This window comes from Phoenix dactylifera, chromosome 3 (genome assembly GCF_051530095.1).
Source record: "Phoenix dactylifera cultivar Ajwa chromosome 3, Ajwa_hap1_PhDact_Kaust_v1.1, whole genome shotgun sequence".
Classification (NCBI taxonomy): Eukaryota; Viridiplantae; Streptophyta; class Magnoliopsida; order Arecales; family Arecaceae; genus Phoenix; species Phoenix dactylifera.
In genome coordinates, this window is record NC_143192.1 from 7,716,232 (window position 1) to 7,735,827 (window position 19,596).

Below are 19,596 nucleotides of genomic sequence, written 5' to 3' on the forward strand. Positions count from 1 at the left end.
TACCGACACTCGGTACGCCTATACTAGTGCGGCACCGGTACGGGATTCGGTACCGGTATGGCGAACCTTGGGTGGATGTATTGCAGCAATTTAACTTTGTCTTGAAGCATCAATCTGGCGTGGAGAACCGAGTGACAGATGCATTGAGCCGGAAGTCTCATCTATTATCTGTTCTGAATGCAAAGGTTGCTGGTTTTGAGGAGCTGAAACTTTTATATTCCTCAGATCCTTATTTCAAACCGATATATTCGGATTTATTTGCGGGAGATAGGAAGCAACACTTGGCGTATTCTTTGCATGATGGCTTCTTATTCCGTGGCACAAGGCTTTGTATCCCGGAGACCTCTCTATGTGATCACGTCATCACGGAGATCCACGGTGGAGGCTTGGTTGGACATTTCGGTCGCGATAAGACTCTAGCTATGGTTGAAGACCAGTTCTTCTGGCCAATAATGCGGAAGGATGGGACCCGAATCATCAAGCTATGCCGCACATGTCAGCTAGTCAAGGGGACAAAGACCAACGCTGGACTCTACACACCCTTGCCACTTCCGAACTCTCCTTGGGAAGATCTTAGTATGGACTTCATACTAGGGCTATCGAAGTCGTTACATGGTCATGACTTAATCTTTGTTATTGTGGATCGGTTCTCAAAGATGGCACACTTTGTACGTTGCTCCAAAACTTATGATGCTGCTCGGGTGGTCTCCTTATTTTTGAAAGAAGTGGTTCGTCTACATGGACTATCAAAGATGATAGTTTCAGTTCGAGATGTCAAGTTTGTCTGTTATTTTGGGAAGACATTATGTGCGAAACTTGGTACTTGGTTGTCTTATTCAAGTGCCTATCATCCTCAAACTGATGGGCAAATGGAGGTCGTGAATCGAAGCCTAGGCAACTTACTTCGTTGTTTGGTTCATGATCACATTACTTCATCGGATATTATTTTGTCTAACGCTGAATTTGCCTATAACAGTTCCATTAACTGAATGATTGGGCTATCACCTTTTGAAGTCGTGTTGGGAATGAAGCCACGACAGCCAATTGACCTGGTTCCTTTACCCATCAATTTGCGAGTTAGTGAGAGTGGGGTGGACTTCTCGAAGCATATTCAGGAGTTACATGCTGAAGTTGATTGGCTACAAGTACTGGTTTATACAAGCAGCAGGCTGGTGAAAGGAGGCGTTTGATTGAATTCAAGGAAGGTGATCTTGTTCTAATGCGGCTAAGGGCTGAACAGTTCTCTCGCAAAAGCTATCAGAAGCTTCATCCGCGAAGGACAGGACCATTCAAATTTCTGAAGTGTTTGGGATCAAAGGCATATGTGCTAGACTTACCCGAGGACCTTCAAGTCAGCCCTATTGTCAATGTAGAGGACTTGCAGCCATATGAAGGGCATCATTCTGAAAATGAAGACACACCGCCAGTGCCTGCACTCCCTGGACGATCTGCCCCAAAGACGAGATTGCAGATATTGTGGATGATCACCTAGTTTTAACACGTTGTGGAGGATACCAGAAATTTTTGGTGAAGTGGAAGAATCACCCTTTATCTGATTGTTTGTGGTTGAAGACAGAAGAGGTCCAACGCCTGAACCCTGATTTGTACGAGCTCTACCAGTCATGCAACTCGACGGAGTCGAGTTTTTTCTCATCCGGGGGAAATTGATGGCAATTGGGCGCGCGAGGCCAACCAGGGGCGTGGGTGAAGCCACATTGAGTCTAGTTTTTTTTCTGCCGTGTAGCTAGAAGAGTCCTTGATTGTTTTGTTTAGTTGTTTGCTTGTCCTTTTATTTAAAAATTCAGGTGTGCATGAAGCCCATTCAAAGCATGCGTGAAGCCCACTAGAGACATGAGAGTCCTTCTGTTTTACTTTGTTTGTTTGACTCATTCAAAGATCGAGTGTTAGCGAGTCCTTGTATAAAGGAGTTTGATTTATCTCAAACTCCTAATCTCTAGCGGATAAGAGCTGGTTGTTTGTGTTTGTTTCCAACCTCCTACACTATAAAAGGAGTGATGATGAATAAATCGGTAGAATAGAGATTTTTAGAGAGAAAAAAGTTTAGAATTGGAACATTCTTCTGAAGCGCGACGCTTTCTTCCCTTGGTGAGGCACCAAGTTAAATAGAGAGGTTGAGTGAAGGTGGTACTCCTTCACCTGCTCTAATGCCAAGTTATTTAAGAGTTTGAGTGAAGGTGGGACTCCACCCATTCTCACGCCATCTTATTTGAAAGTCCTAGTGAAGGTAGGACTCCTTCCATTCTTACTATTTCCATTCTCACGACATCCTTACTATTTCCATTCTCACGCCACATATTAGAGAGTTTGAGTGCTCTTCTTCTTATAGCCACGCCTCATCTAGTTTAGTCAAGCCACATCAAGTCTAATTGCAACTCATTCAACCTATCTATGCCACCCCCAATCTACACTTGGCCACACCCAATCTAGCCACATCCTCACCCAAATGAACAACGCTCTCCGCTCATCCCTACCCAAGCATATCTGCCCCAAAGAGTGGAAAAAAAAAGAGAGAAGTTGTCATTATCTTCTCCACCATCATCCTCCTACTTCCTGTCCCTTGCATCACAATACATCCATCATGATATCATAATAGAATAAATAAGGTAGTGGAATATAATCAGAGAAACTAAAATTCTAAAAATAATGATTTAAAAAGTCCAAAACTAACAAGAAACTTTAAGAATTTTTGTTCACTATAATCTAACATTAAATGTTCACCAATATGTTAAATCAAAGAAAACGAATACTAATTCTTGGCTATGGCGAGAACTCCCACAATAGTTTGCTGGATCTATAAAGAAGTTACCAAACAATGAGCTCAACAGCCTAGTAAGTAATGAATATCTTAGTTAGATAATTCAAGTAGTAAGTTAAATAAGTTTTACCAAGCATATATACAAAATTGTTATACTTTAATAAGATGCAAGAAGAATGTATGGAATTTCTCAAGTATTCATTTTCGTATTCGAAAGAATGATTTAAAATATCATATTTCAACTCTAACAACCTATCAGATTATGACTACACTTTTACCGTGTCTGGGCTAGAGAACTACTCTTATACCTTGTGCAGTGGGCTAGAATACCATGCCAAGACCCTGCAACGAGGGCCTGAATATTGCACTTGTATCTTATGAAATGGGCTAGAATCTATAAGTATGCTCCTATGAGCATAATATTTGGCAATAAAATAATAGTCTCGATTTACAATTCTATTTTCCTTTTAAACACAGGTTCAACAAACTCATAAAATTCATGAATTGCATGTTAATCGATTTATAATTTATTTGATATCAATATCTATTTGAAGTAAATAAATGAAAAAAATAGGAAAGGTGAACATTACTTGCCTTGCGAGCTTACTTAGTAGACGAACCCACCTAATTTTGAAAATTTCCTTTAGAACCTAATATCAAGATTTGGCCATCATAAATTTTAAAATAAAACTCAAAGTCTTCGATACACCTAGGATCTAGACGAACATGATAATTACCGACAACAACATGATCCTTAGCTTGTATGGAAGTTGACCAACCATATGCAATATTAATTTAATTAATTATTTACTGATTTTCTAATTCTATATCTTGATGCCCCTACTACCTCTAACCCTAGATTTTCTTACCTTACCCTGACCCATACAATTATCAAAATTAAATAAATAAAATGGTTAAGATTTTACCTCGATTTAAGGATTAGAGTGTAAAACCCTTGTTGGACTTCTCTTGTCTGGATGATTGCACCCCTACATAGAATCAAGACGAACAACTTGAGGTGATCTACAGAGGGAATAGGGGTAATGATGAAAAATAGTAGGAAGAGATGTCGAATGGATAAGGCCGGCTAGGTGGCGGCGTCCAACAACCTGGATCGGTGTAATCTAGGTAACTCTTAAGTGGTCAAATCACAAAATGGGAGTTTGTTCAGGGCAAAGATAGTATGACAAGGAGCTATTAATTGTTGGGTCCAAAGATGCTTGGCAAAGGCCGGGGTGGAGGTTGACACGATGGGCGGTTGCAAGATTGATTCAAATCCCTTTACTATGATCGATCGAGCAACACAGAAAAGAGTATAGAGAAAGGGGCCTCTACTGAGGTCCACGTAGAGGCCTAGGGAGAGAAAGAGAGAGAAAAAGAGAAATAGAGAGAGAAGAAAACAAAGAGGGGAAGGGGTCTTCATGAGGTTTAATCGAGGGTGGGAAAGAGGGAGAGAAAAAGGGTGGCGGAGTTTGGTGGTGGTGGGTCACAGTTAGAAGGCCCAAGGCTAGTGATAGTGGTGGTAGCGGGGGAACGAGAAAGAGAAGAAAGGAAAGCAGCTCGACTGAAAATATAGGATCAAAGGGGGCTTGGCGTCGATTGAGTCTCGTCTTGCTTGTCGTTGACTGGGTCCCAATGCCTGGTCATGAAGGGTAGTGAAGGTGGGGCTCATCTAGTGATTGAAGGGGTTTTATGGTCATGAAAATAGGGGAGGTGGCTATCGTTAAATTAGAGATGGCAATCTATGTGAGATTTGGCTATTTCACGATGAAATCAGGTCGATGGATGTTAAATGTATAGGAAGGAGAGAGGGTCTTAGTGTGGCTAATAGTGGCACCTCGGTTCGACGAGTTCTCGAGGAAGGCGGCACAAGCTAAGTGTTTTCTAAGAGTAGAGAAGAGAGAGGAGAGAGAGAGAGAGAGGACCGGTGGTGCACTAAAGGGGTGGAAGCGGGGATTCATTAGTGATGGGGGCTAGGGTTTCTTAGCCTCTGGCGGAGTCGAGGAAAAACCGGAGTCGGTCTCCTCTTTTGACTTGGATAATGCATGCCTTAGGGGAGCTAGGCCATCTTAGTAATAGACTGGCCAATGGGCCAGGCCTCACATACTACTTCTAAACTGCTTACATATAAAAAATTATTTGATTTGGAGACTTCTAGCCTTTGTATTGAGTGGTAAAAAATAGATTTATTGTTTCATGTTATTCAAATTGTCTAATATTTTGACTATTTGATGCATAGGCTGGGGATTTTCAAATCACATGATTTTGCTGTGTAAATAGTTTAAAGGTAGTAGATACATCTAATGGGTTGAATGATTGATGTGGGACCCCATCATCAGATCTAGACCTAACTGAATCCTTGTAAAGATTCACTTTGTTGTAGCCAAGTTTATCTCATTATAATGATATTGTTATTTTTGTTATAATATAATACTATGCAATGCCTTGCAAAATAATTATATTATATAAATCTTATGATGTTATATTATATTATGTAATATCATATTATTATATGATTTTATATTATATAATTATATTATATGACATAATAATATTGTTATATTGTATTATATTATTTCATTATAATAATATTAGATGATACAATATTATAATAATATATTATTATATTACATTACCATTATATTACATTGCATTACATTATGTTTTGTTATGTAATGTAGAATTAATATGGGCATTTTTCTCTTTTCAGAATTTTCGTCTTATATTTCATTACGTTGCTCTAGTAGACTTTTTTTTAGCTTTTGGAGGGGGTAGAAAGTTGTTTCAAAATGTCTACCAAGCACCTCAAAGTCATCAAATCAATTTTTGGCCCTCCAAACTCAATATGAAAGAGGGCCTAATTATTGAGAAATGAAATACAAGCTTGAGATTGATTAGAAAACTTAAAAGCGTAAATTCAGGAAACACACAGAAGCTACTTAAAGTTCTTGCAAAAGAAACCAGGAAGAATCTTGTCCGAATTTCCCTTGATTGTCGTTGTCGTCGTCGTTGTCATCGTCGTCGTCATCATCGTCCTATTTTTCTAGATAAGATTTCCTATTCCCTTTCTCCCTTGTGTTACCCTCCTATCCTTTGTTTGTTGGCAAGGTGAGGCAATTCAGGTTTATGTCAAGCCTACTTCACTAGGTTGGTTCCTCCACCACCTAAGTAGGCTGGTTGGTAAGATCAGTTGAAGTGAAGATTTAGATGGTTGTTGGGTTACATATGTTAAGTCTAGGTCTCTACATTTAGAATTTTGTCGACAAACAGGTGATGAGCAAACTTATTTAGATGCAATGAAGTAAATGGCCTTTTCTTTCCTTTTAATTTTGTTTACTTAAGATATTACATGAAATAAGGAAGCATTCCCTTTTGAGTTCATGAACTCCAAATTCAACAGTCAAAAAAAAGAAAGCTAATATGGGTTGGCACCATGGAATGCGGAATCGAGCTGAACTGGCCGGTTCCGCCCATTCCAAGCCATACTAGTGGCTCACCGGTATGGTTCCACCATTGAAAACGGCTTGCTGCCGGAGCCGAAGAAGGAAAAGAGAAAGAGAGCGAGCGGGGGAGGGAGAACGAGCGGCGACAGAGAGCCGCGGGACGGGGCGGGGCGGGGGGGAGGGCGCGGCCCCTATTTCTTTCGCCGCCGCCATGGCCCTCCGTTGGTGTCTGCCACCGCTTCTTCTCCCTCCCTACCTCCCCCGCTCACTCTCTCTTTCTCTTCTCCGGTTCTGGCGGTTTTCTCTCAGTACGGGCCCGACACGGCCCGTACCGACTCGTTCCGCTGGAGAACCGGTATGGTGCGCGGTACCAGTTTCTCCGACCGTGGTTGGCACGTAAAACTTTGATTGTATCTCATATTAGAGATCCCTGTAAGTAGGTGATTATCAAATATTTGCTGCTCATGTCTGATGAGTTATTTGGGTACTTTGTGAAGGTTGGCATGGATATGATGAACTTAATGCAATTCTTGAATTCAGCTTTTCCTTGACTAGGTTATTTGCATTGCGTGCTGCAATGGTTTTTTCATTTTAGATTGAAGCATCTATAGATTTTCTGCTGTTGCCTCTTTTTTCCTTCAGTTACAAAATCTCTATCCCATATATATCTTGTAAATGCGATCCTTTATGTTCTCAGTGTTCACTACATCGTTGAAGCATTACTTTTAGTTGTTTATCATTTATGAAACTTGTGTGGGAGGTTATTCTAGTATAACATGATAGTGTTGTTACAAGAAGGTGCTTTCATCTTTATGTTTTGAGACATTTATCTGATTTTAAAGTTATTTTGCTACCTTCGTTATGATCTGATTCCTTAATTACCTTTGAATATGCGGAATGGTATTGTTACAATTTGTGTTTTTATTGATTTAGTTGATCTATTATGATGTATTCTTTAATTGGTTCTGTTGGCTGCAGATAACCATAATGCACTGACAGTTCTTAGTTTATGGGCACCAGTTGTTTCAGTGAGTCTTCCTCAACATCTCCCCCCAACTTTCTATTCCTTACATTGCAGATTATAATGTAAATCTATTTTGCAGATTTACCTTTTGGATATTTATGTGTTCTACACCATATTTTCGGCTGTCTATGGGTTCTTACTTGGGGCTCGAGATCGCTTGGGGGAGGTATATCTATTTAAATATGAAATTATACATATAATTATTTTAACTGGAAATTTCTGTCAAGCATTTTATTCTTTAAAACCTGATGACCTCCCAAGTTAGAAAGCAAATGGTTCATGAGCCCCAGCTCTATCCATGCCATGTGAGAATTGCCTCTAACAGTTTCGCATGTAATAATACAGAAGTTCTGTAGCACTTCAACCTGATTTGAGCCCATGAGTTCCTCTAGACTTGAGGAGAGGTACATGTAGTGGTTCTGAGTTTAGCGATACCAAGTACCTTACTTCCTGTCCTTGTGTTTTGATCTCCTTTTCATGCGCATATTTAAGCACAAATTTGTTGTGATTCATTGTAATTATTCATTTGATTTGGTCTTGAAGTGTGAAATTATGCTTAAGAGAACATCCAACATGCATGCACATCCATTTTCATTAAGGTTAATCTCATGGTCCTGATACCTTACTTTTTTTTGAAAATAATTCCAATATACTGATGATCTGGTTAGCAGATCAATTTAGCGGGCATTATTTCTTGATGTGATTTTTTTTAAAGTTTTTGTCCTGCCTCTTAGACTGGACTGATCTCCGCTCAATTGCATTGTTTTTCCCAACCTGGTCTATTCTTCAGATTAGATCTGTGAAAGCTGTCCACAAACTTTTTGAGAAGTTTCCTGAAGCATTTATGGACAAACTTCATGTTGGTCTTCCCAAAAGGTATTAAATGTTTGAGGTTTCACTTTATCATTCTTTTATTTCTTCTAATTTTCTCTGAATGTTAGTCTGATTCTTTTCACAGGAGGCTGCTACGTTCCTCTGGTCAGGTAAAGAAAAAATTTGGAAGTCCATGTTTTTTCAATCATCTAATTTTGGTTGTTGTTGTGTTTTTCATTGTAAGCCTGTAATAAAAACTTATATTTTGTATGCCAATTATCAGCTATAGATATGATCAAGTTTTTTGGTTAAAGTTATGATCTTCTGTCTGATTATGAGCTGCTTTCCTGTTCATCTTATTAAAAAAGGATCTCTCTCTGGTACATACGATCTTTTTGTGGGTTATTCTCATCCAGTTTGCCATTTGTTAACTCAGCACCATTCCTTCATTATTTGGTGCATCATTGTTGACACGAGAATTCAAAAGTTATACATGTCTTTATGTTCCTTACTTCCTTAGTGTATCAAACATATTATTTGTATTTTTACTTATCATGTTTTTCATTAACTCTCATGGGCAAATGATTGAGTAGCAAAGTGTTGAATGTTTGGTATGTTGCTTTGTGCTCTTTACATAGCATTAGTATGGGTCTTGGACAAGTATCAATATCTGTACATCATTACCTATATACTGCAATTGCCACTTGCCAGGTTACAAAAGGGAGCTTGCCCTTTATAAACAAATATGGGCTGCACTCCAACAGTTAATTGACTTTTCACTTTATTTCCTATTGCCTATAAAAAAAGTGAGAAGGGAATATTCTTTCTTGGTACTTGATTCCATGCCATAATTGCTCAATACCAACTATACTCCATACTTCTTAATAACTTTTTCTTGTCAGCTTGCCCTGAGAATTTCTAAATGCCATATATGTCCTAGAATTATGTGTTTCCTGAAAAGTTAGGCTCTCCATCGACCATGCCTTTTGTGCCTTTAAATACTGCATATGTGATATGCCCTGAGTGAATGCTTTAGAAAACAATGGGTATTCAAAAATGGCCTTCTGTGGTTTATTTATACAAAGAGAAAAGTCTCATCACGTCGCCTTTTAATTCTAATTCAATTAGCTTTCATCGCTATCTAGATGTAACTTGTTTATCTTGATTGTGTTGTTGTCTTTGTGACTCTGTTTGACAGCACTGTTTCATGCACCAAGCGCCCATATAGTCTCTCCTAATTTCTGGAGTCTGGACCCTTTTTGGCCGAGTCTGTGTATCCAAATATTTAGGGTTTAGATGCATTTTTCTCCTAGAAATGCACGTAATTCTAACACCCATGTATTGTAGATCTTTATGTTTTACTATATTAGGGTGCCACGATTTGATGATGGAGAGAAAATTGCATCGCTTATCAGACCATCAGATCTCACTGTTGGCTGATCCGAATCCGCAATAAGTCATGTGACATATGATTAAGTCATTATATTGGATTTTTATTCTTATAGTTGGTTTAATACCTAGAGGATGAGCCTTGACGTAACTGTAAGGTTGCTGCATTGGGACCTGGAGGTCGCAGGGTTCAAAATATGGAAACAATTTATCGACACGCGGGGGTAAGGTCGTGCACATCTGACCCACCTCAAACACTGCAATGGTGGGTGCCTCAATCCACCGGGCCGCGCTTTGTAGTTGGCTTGATACCTAGGTCATGCAACATATTGTTGCACTAGATATCCTAGCTCTTAATCATCTAGTCCTTTAATCAGTTCCTGACTTCTTGTGGTAGGTTCAAGGCACACTGTACCGGTACCGATATGCGTACTGGTCGCCTATCGGACCGGTATGAATCGGTACCGAACTGGTAGTGCGCTCGCGAAAAAAATTCCGCGAAGCGTGTAGCACACGCAGATTCACGCCCACCGCGTTAAATGCCACAGTGGCATTAAATGCCTCGCATGGGGAATCGCGGCCAAGCGCGGTTCCCCGCTCGCACCCACGCGGGCGCTCTGCTCAGCACCCACGCGGGCGCACTGCCCAGCGCGGGGAACCGCGCTTGCGCATGCGGGCCGGTGTGAATCGGTCCGGTTAGTACCGGTACACGGCGGGAACCGATTGGTTCCGAAACAATTTTCCACGGTTGAACCGTACTGGTTGGCGCCGGTACCGGTACGGTACATGCTGAACTGGAGGTGCGGGCCGGTTCAGCAAACCATGGGTAGGTCCCACTATACAAAACTTCAATGACTGATCGTTTCATGAATTTTGATCTTCATATTGTTGGGATTTTTGTCACATATATTGTAGGATTTCACCTTGTGTCTCCAACATGGTATGCCGTACTGTACCGAATCGGATGGTACCAAACGTAACGTATCGGTTCGGTATCGGTATCGGTACCGGTGCTGTACCGTCCCTCGGTACGTCAAAAAAAATTTCGTACCGTATCGAGTGATATCGACACTATGCTAGTGTGGTATCGGTACGGGGTCCGGTACCAATATAGCGAACCTTGGTCTCCAACTATATTTTTTTGTGGATGTTTTGCCAAATGTTGAATCTTTGGATAGTAGATCCCATTTTGCAAGATCCTTGATTTTTTGGTTGTTTGATTCTTGGTTCATTGAAAAGTATTGCTTTTCAATTACTGGATAAAAAGAGACATCTCCTTGAGTAACTAGTTTATGCACAAGCGCTCTCATGCTAATTATGTCTCTAATTACTTTTGTCTAAATACTTGTCTCAACATGCTTTTGAAATACTCTGGTGCACAATGCCATCCACTCTAGTTTTCATCCCACCACATTAGCTACATGGCTGACCACTTTGTTTGGACAAGGAAATGTTTTTAATCTATGCATGGAAATCAATTGGCATAATACATTGTAGCATAATAGGATTTAAGGTTAAGAAGACCGGATTTAGGAGATGAATCTGTGGATTATGCTGGCACTCGGCACATTTTTGCCGAAAGTTATGTCATTCCACGGAAAGATTTGCAATTGGGATGCCAAGATATGTATAATTATATATTCTTTGAGTACTAAGTTTAATTGCTACATAGATCTGTTTGTGCTTATGTAGAAACATAATCTAAAAACATAAACAAAAATTTTGACATGGTTTTAGGATCCAAGTTTTCTTAGATATTTTTGTAGGTAGCTGCAGAATATGTGCAATGTATAGTTTTAGGCATGGTCTCAAATCTGGATGGGATGTCCTGTGGGATCCTGGGATGGGTACTGTCCCGAGTGTCGAGATAGGACCGTCTCGCCATCGTCTCGGCGCTCCATCGGCACGTCTTCGGACATCTCCTATCCCAAGTGTCACGTCTTCGGACATCCCCTATCCCAAGTGTCACGTCTTCGGACATCCCCTATCCTAAGTGTCGGAATGGAACGGGATGGCGGGGTGCCTCGCTCCATGCCCAAACTAGGACAGTCCCGTCCTACGGATTTAAAACCTTGGTGTTAGGTACCTATATAAAATTTGGCATTATGCCAAGGATTTATGAATGTTGGCATGGGTGCACTAGTCATGGGGCTGCAAGGCATGTGCCCTGTCCCGCATTTGTGCCATTGTATGCTGAAAAATCAAAAGAAACACAAAAAGTAGTACAAAACCCTTTCCACACAGTATTAAGCAATACCAATTGATGTATGCTGAACTGCCACTCGCGATACCAAGTGGCTTGCTTGCTGCTTACTGTTGACCTAGTGCGAAATCTTGGTATAGGCTTGGCATAGTACGTGCTACTTGGAAAAAGTCGGCACTTTAAGCCATGCATTGCGCAACACTATTTGCCAGCTAGTGACACCAATAAACTTAAAATTCGTTACAAAGACCATATGATAACATGAAAAAGCATGTAAGATTCTTATCAAGATCGGAGGAATCGGTACCGAGCATCGTATCGGTTCTCTGGTGGCATGAGTTGATACGGGCCGTGCCGAGCCGGTACAGGCTGTGCTGAGCCTGTACGGACGAGGGCATGGTACCGTGAGAGAGAGGAAGAGAGAGAGAAGGGCCGGCGGAGGCCGGCGGATTCGAAATAGGGCAACCAGCCATGCCCTCCGCCGGCCTTTCATTGGCATCCCGACCTCTTCCTCTTCCTCCCTCCCTTGCTCGCTCTCTTTCCTTCTCCTTCGGCTACGGCAACGGCTCGGAACGGTCGGAACTGCCCGGTTCGGGACGGCTCTGCCGACCTTGGTTCTTACTGTATTGCCTGAACCATGGCTTGCCGAACCAGACCGTACTGGCCTGTTCGGCTCGGTACGGACTGGTGCTTCTTGAAACCGGTATCCGGACAGCGTGGAAACCGGTTCTAGCGGTTTTCGGGCCGATCTCGACCGGTACCGGCCGGTTCCAGCGGTTGGTACCGATCGTGTACCTGTCGGTTCGCACCTGTACGTTTTTTTTTTGCGGTGCGAAAGCTTGTGTGGCCCTTTCGGCCACGCGCTCCTCGGGCAGAGCGCCCGCAGAGGCGCGGGCGCGTGATTCGTTGCCCCGCGCAGTTCCGTGCCTAGGATCGATAAGTTGTCGCGATTCGTTGCCCCGCGCAATTCCGTGCCTAGGATCGATAAGTTGTATTGGCCTCGTTGATGATCTTGAACCCTAAACAACAGAAACTTCATGTCTCAGACCTCTCAGCTCTTCAATAAATTAAAAAAGAACAAAAGTATAGGAAAATGACTTGAGAATCTATTCTAACTGAACAAATTTGGAGACCAAAGTCCGCTGAACCGGTACTTGGATCCATACCGATTGGTAGGCGGGTCGGTATGGTACCGGTTTGGTACCATACCGACATATGGTCGGAACCGGCATGCCCCTTTTTTTTAAGTTTTTCAATTTTTGATTAATCGGTAATTAATTTTTTCAACTTTTTCAATAATTTTAAGTATAATTGGATTTTTTTTTGATGTTTCTAAGATTCCGATTTAACTTAAATGATGCATCTTGTTGTTTTGAAGTGATACAAAACATAAAATGGTTAGTGAGATGTTGCATGCTACAAGAAGCAACTTGAAATATCCTAAAATCAACTAGTGAGGTGGAAAATATAAATTAATACAATCAATTACATATATATTTAAAGTACAACATACATACCGATATCTAAAATCTTGTCGAGTGGCGATGCCTCTCTTAGATATCTAGATCATTAACATAGTCAGAAGGCACATCAACCCACTGCTCTAGCCAAGTGGCGTTGTAGTCTTGTATGTTCATTTCATAAGTAACACGCTTTGAGTTATAAGCACTCTCGGATCTCTTACTAAAGCTCTGGCTTTAAGAGGTATTCTCTGACTGATATACGACTTTGGAAGGTTCAATCGAAGATGCGATAGCGAAATCTGACCCGTAAGATGCTCCAGGCTGCGTAGGGTAGTAGCTATCAGAAGACAACGCCTCAGACGCACCATATCCATATCCATATCCATATCCATATCCGTATGAATTATAGGATGCTTGTGGTTGCGGGTAATAGGGTCTAGTATACGACTTAAAAGCTGATGTCTATAGATCTTACTCCTTGTGTGAAGTCATCAGCAGCTGCATCGTGTCCTGAATGATCTCGAGGAGCCCGTTTTCTATATGTAATCGTATTCTTGTGGGCTCTATCAGATCGTGCACCGTGGTCTCTATAATGTGTAAACTAGGACTCACCGGTGAATCGAAGACCACCTGGCGGTTGCAGCTATCTCATAAACGGTTGTCTTATGTTCTCCACTTTCTTTCTGGCCACTAGATCTATGATCATCAAAACTATCATTTATATATTTTAATAATTTTTAAATTTAAAAATATATTTAAATTTAAAATATATTTAAATGCCTTAAATTTGGAAAAGTATGTTTTTAGTTTAGAAAATACTTCTGAAATATGTATTACGTGCTACTAATTTATCATAATTTTTGGTATTAATTATTTATTTTTAGTTATTTTTGAAATTAACAAATACTTTTTAAATATAAATATTTGAAAAAATTAATTTTAGTTCAGATCTTTGTAGAATCCTACAAAAGATGTTACATATATTTTTTTAGGCTCATGGGCATGCATCAAAGGCTACTTATTTCTCAATTTTTTTCAAATTTAGGCCTAGGCCACTATGTGCATGATCATATCAAAAGTTGAATAAATAAATGCCAAATTTAGCTGGAGAGTAGTTTGCATGCTCCTAAATATGCTTTTGATTTTAATTTTTTTTGAATTTTTTTTATTTTCCTTTTTAATCCAAAAATATATTTTTAATTTTTAAAAATTATATATAATTTAAAAATTAAAATTTTTATGTCATCTTGTAGATCATCTATAGATTTACGACATATCATAAAATCATGCCAAAATAAAAATTTTTGGCATAATTTCTCCTTATTTTGCAAATTTCAAAGTATTTTTTGGCGTCCAAAAAAAGGAGAGAAAATGAGACAAGGGAGAGGAGGCATACCTAATTTAGGGTTGGATCCTTTTTCAATTGTGCTAAATCAGCATATTTTTCGCCATGATGAAGGGGGTATTCGGATAGGTTGGGATGGCCCGAGATAGCTTGGGAAGGCCTGAGAAGTTTTTCGGGCCTTTCCAACCAGTCTTTAAAACAAAAGAAATAGGGGGCGAGTTCGGAACTGGTCTGACTTTCGCACCGGTTGCGCATGGAGCCGAGTTTCTCAAGTCTTTCCAACCAGTCTTTAAAACAAAAGAAAGAGGGGGAGGGGGCTGGTTCGGAACCGGTCGGACTCGCACTGATTTCGCACGGAACCGGCCGGTTCGGACTGAGTCTGGACGGTTCAGGACCGGTTCCGACTTGCTCCTATTGGTCGGGACTGGTTCCGGCCAGTTCGGAGTCGGTTTCGAAAAAAACAGGTGAACTGACCTAGTCCCCCACTGGGTTGGCTCGGTATGGGCTGAACCGGGCAGTTCGGCTTGGTTTGGCGGACCTTGTGGGAGACTATTAAGATGATGGAAGGGAGTTGCCGGACCCCTTCTCCTGTATTTTGTTATGCTTTCTCACCATGGTGTTCTTTTAGGTTTTACTTTTGTGTCTTCTTCATCTATTCTTATGAGGTCCCTCTTTGTGTGGTGAATATTGGGACTCGTTTTCTGCTTTTGCTCTTCCTCTTGAAGGTAACAACGTCAAACAATTACAAGACTTGAAATCTTCATCTTGGTAATTCCATTCCCCTGCTTCGTCCGGTTTTCTTGTCTTTTTCCTTCCTCACTATTCCATCTGGCTTTCCTCTTATAATGTCCTGCTGATCATTTCCATGTTTTTAGTTTCTGATCTTGCTGCAAGGTTATCAAGATGTTCTGGTTTTTATCAATGTAGCTGCCATAAGTGGCCCTTCATTGTTTTCTAGTGATTTATAATTCAGCTATTCTCTAATATCTGGTTTGACTATTGGCTTGACTTGATTCTTGTATTATGTAACTTGTTAAGTACTTTTGATGGGCTTAAATTCCACATGTTGGGCACACACTGTGCTGTCTTTAGATAGCTTGTCACTATTTTGAAAGATCTTTTTTCTGTATTTTCTTCTGAAATAGGAGAGGTGGCTTTTTCAATTTTCTGCTATTTGGTTGTATTCTAGTTTTTAACATCTGAAAGGAGTAGTTCCTGTCATTAACCTTTTGAAAATTACTAATCGAAGGAAGCAGAGTTGAATAAGTTTGATGCTGCTAGATTTGCTCCCTTCTGGAATGAGATTATAAAAAAATTACGAGAAGAGGATTATATTACTAATTTGTAAGTATCAGCTAATTTTAAACCAGTGCTTATACTTTCCTGTTGTTGTTATTTTCCATCTGATGTTACCTGAAAAATTTTGTTTCTATGTGTGCGCAGAGAGATGGATTTACTTGTTATGCCCAAAAATTCTGGGATTCTTCCAATGGTCCAGTGGCCCCTATTTTTGCTTGTTAGCAAGGTAGGTCAGATTGAATGTTTCCAGTTTTGTTGATATGTGTTTCTAATTTGAATTAAAGATTAGGAGTAAATTGTTCTTTTTCTCTTTCATCTAACTTTTGTTGATGATGTGCTTGATTTGATCAGATATTTCTTGCCAGAGATATTGCACTTGAGTGTAAGGATTCACAGGATGAGCTCTGGTTCAGAATTTCTAGGGATGAATACATGAAATATGCAGTTGAGGAGTGCTATCACAGTATTAAGGTTATATTAATATCTATACTGGAGAAGGAAGGATGGATGTGGTAAGTATGTTTTCTTTCTTTCTTTCTTTCTTCTATTTCCATATTTTCTAAGTTGTCATCTTAGTTGGAATTGAAAACAGGGTGGAGAGGGTAGATGATGCTATCAAGGAAAGTATAAAGAAAAAAATTTTTCTGACCAACCTTCAGCTGAGCAAACTGCCACTTGTATTTTCAAGAATCACTGCATTGACTGGCGTGCTGGTGAGGATGGCCACTCTGCTTATTAGTACTTGATTATGAAATCTTGTCATTTTCTTGCAATTACAGAATGCTCTGTTATGGTGTGAGTACGACAATTATCATTGGATGTTGTCTATCCATGGCCTACGCAACCTGATGTTACTATTGAAAAGGACATGGATATCATGGATAGAGCCAACAGTTCAGTTGCTTATGCTTACAGATTTTGTTTAGGCATATGGTAAATTCGAAAAATCAGTCAGAATTATTCTACACCTACCAATTAGTATTCTCAGTTTGATTGCAAGTCTCTCAGTTGCCCATGGCCAGAACTCTGGCACTAGTCTTTGGTGAAGTAGTAGTGTCTGGCTGACAGCCTCTTGTAAAAAGTCCGCTCAATGTTTTCAATCTTCTAATTGGTGGGTCTGTCAGGCTTACAGCCTCTTGTAAAAAGTCTGCTCAATATTTTCAATCTTCTAATTGGTGGTTCTGTGCTCCATTGCTGTGCCTCTTTTTGTGGAAAAGGTGGTGGATGCTGATGTGATACCTAAGCAGTTTAGTATCTGAAAAAAAAGCTTTGTTTCCTTGATGTGGGAGCTTGATATTTTACTACATTTTGTGAGGTGGAGTCAGGTAATTGTGCTGTGTAATGAAATTCAAAATACAGAAGAACAGATTCAATTATTTGTCACAGAGGTGGTGCTCACTATTATCTAAAAACTTCTTAAGCTGTTTCTTGATGGTCCTTCTATTACTAGTTTCTGTTTTTAATGACTGAGTTAAATTGTTGTAGCTGAACGACATATATTGTTGGCAAATCCTTGTTTACATTTCTGCTCTTTAATTTGTATTAGGCTATCATCATCATATTGTACAAAACTAGGGTTTCTTCTCTGGTGCATTGGTTTTATATAAATTGTTTAAAAAAAGCTCTTGTTCAAACTAAAAAATAGTAGATTCTTATCTTTGTTGCGAGGCATGGTTATATGAAGTCATCCACGCTTTTTTCTTAGCAGATTCTTCTATGTTTGTGCAATAGAAATATTCTTTTCCTTGTTTGTTTCTCTTTGGAATGTTTCCTGTAGATGATTTTATTACGATGTTGTGTAACAAATGTGTTTGATACTTTGATTGGTTTAATTGCTGCAATCCTTCATAACACAGTTATTGCAAGTTTAATTGCTTATGTTTTGGTTATTAGAAAAAGGATGAGTCACTTGAATTGACGAAAGGTGCTGTCAAGGCTTTGCAAGACCTTGAGGATGTGATTCGTCATGATTTTTTAACTCTTGATATGAGGTGTGGTTCAAACTTTTTTATACTTGTGCTTAACCAAATATTTTTTTGTTTCTTTTTTTTTTTTGGGTCTAACTGCTTAATTCTTCTCTTTTCAAGTGGTAACATTGATGCCTGGAGTCAGATAAATAAAGCAAGAGGTGAAGGTCGCCTCTTCAACAATATAAGGTGGCCCAAGGACCCTGAATTGGTATTTTCTAAATTGTTGAATTCACCTTAGGCTTTGACATGTCTATAGCCAATAATGCTGTTATCATCTTTCATCTAGATTAACATTATAATATTATTTCAGCTTTTTAACATTTAAATAATATGAATGCAGAAAGCATTGGTCGACAGATTGCATTCACTGTTGACCATCAAGGAATCTGCTGCAAGTATCCCGAAAAACTTGGAGGCTGGGCGTAGGCTAGAGTTCTTCACAAACTCTCTATTTATGCGAATGCCTCCAGCCAGGCCAGTTTCTGAAATGGTATCATTCAGGTGAAATACAAATATTACTGATATCTTATTATTTTATGCCTATTTTAGTTTCTTATTGTTAATGAAGTCTTGATTCTTATTCCTTTCTTTTCTTCTCTTTTCTTCCATTGCAGTGTCTTTACTCCATATTACTCTGAGATTGTGCTTTATAGCTTGGCTGAACTCCAGAAGAAGAATGAGGATGGGATATCCATTCTGTTTTACCTCCAAAAGATTTTTCCAGGTCTTTTCCCTTTTCTTTTGTTGTTATGAACATGTGAATACGTAATTAAGCATAATTTTTGGTTCTCATAATGTACGAATTTTCACAGGAAGAAAAGATGTTTTCAGCTTTTTTAATGATCTGGTTTGCCAATTCTATATTTGCATTAAATAACTTCCAATCCTGCCAGTGTCCATTTAGTTTTTCATTCACTATTGTTGTTTTTCCCCTTAAGTCCTTATTTCTTTGATATCGTTGACTGATGACAACAAAAAAAAAAAAGAACCGCTATATCACCATTTTAATAGCTATTACTTTGCTAGTCATGGTATCCCTACTGGTTGGTATTGGTGCATATTGGGTGTACCATACCATTCCGGTGCTGAAACGATACGTGGTATGGAGGGCGTACCGAGTGTCGATATGCCGAACAACCTCTGTACCGAACATACTGATATTGTAATAGGATCGTACTTGTATGGGGTTCTAGTTATGTACTGGGTCTTCTTTGTAAGTCTTTGGGTGTCACTCATGACTAGTTATCACACATGCGAGACATGAGGCAATTGTCTCTGGTTGTAAGAATCTGACTGTAAGGCGGTCACCTTAAGTCCTTTGTATTGGATGGTTTCCACTAAGGGTTACACTTGATGCCTGCATAAGATTTTCCACATTTTTTCTTGCAAGTGCAATCGTTGCAATGCTGCTCTAAGTGTCTTTTTCCCTCACCTTCTCCTTGGAACCATGAACCCCTCTATGGTTTGGTTTTATTGATATGTATAGTAATGAGTCTAATGAAAGGTCTATTTCAACTGTGTTGAGTGTAATGCTAATTTATATAGTTGTGGGATTTTCTTGGAAATGTGCGGGCATAGTAGCTATGGTATGCCGAGCAGATTGGAACATAATGAAGCAATGTGAATTTTCTTAGAATCCGGTGTTAATGATAAGGAAACACTGAATGGATGATACTCCATTTGCTATATGTTGTCAAATAGCTGTTTTCGCATTCAAAGAAAAAGGAACGGATCTTATCCTCTTGATTGTTGAGCAACTTGTGAAAAGTTGCAAACACCTAGTTTGAAAATTTATGTTATCTTAATGATGATTTCTTTCTTATGATTATAATACTTTCAAACAAATGATTGTATTGAGAAATATTTAGGTA

The 19,596-nt window shown here is 39.5% G+C and overlaps 1 protein-coding gene across 1 annotated transcript in view; it reads left to right on the forward strand.

The window, feature by feature from the left end:
- GSL10 (glucan synthase-like 10) overlaps positions 1-19,596 on the forward strand; it is a 110,914-nt gene that overhangs the window by 46,299 nt on the left and 45,019 nt on the right. The window contains exons 21-32 of the mRNA XM_088717641.1: positions 7,198-7,247; positions 7,323-7,409; positions 8,034-8,119; positions 8,202-8,226; positions 15,706-15,800; positions 15,900-15,981; positions 16,107-16,267; positions 16,348-16,468; positions 17,649-17,746; positions 17,843-17,933; positions 18,066-18,226; positions 18,340-18,449. Coding sequence (XP_088573767.1) covers positions 7,198-7,247; positions 7,323-7,409; positions 8,034-8,119; positions 8,202-8,226; positions 15,706-15,800; positions 15,900-15,981; positions 16,107-16,267; positions 16,348-16,468; positions 17,649-17,746; positions 17,843-17,933; positions 18,066-18,226; positions 18,340-18,449 — 1,167 coding nt within the window. The remainder of the gene's footprint in view (positions 1-7,197; positions 7,248-7,322; positions 7,410-8,033; positions 8,120-8,201; positions 8,227-15,705; positions 15,801-15,899; positions 15,982-16,106; positions 16,268-16,347; positions 16,469-17,648; positions 17,747-17,842; positions 17,934-18,065; positions 18,227-18,339; positions 18,450-19,596) is intronic.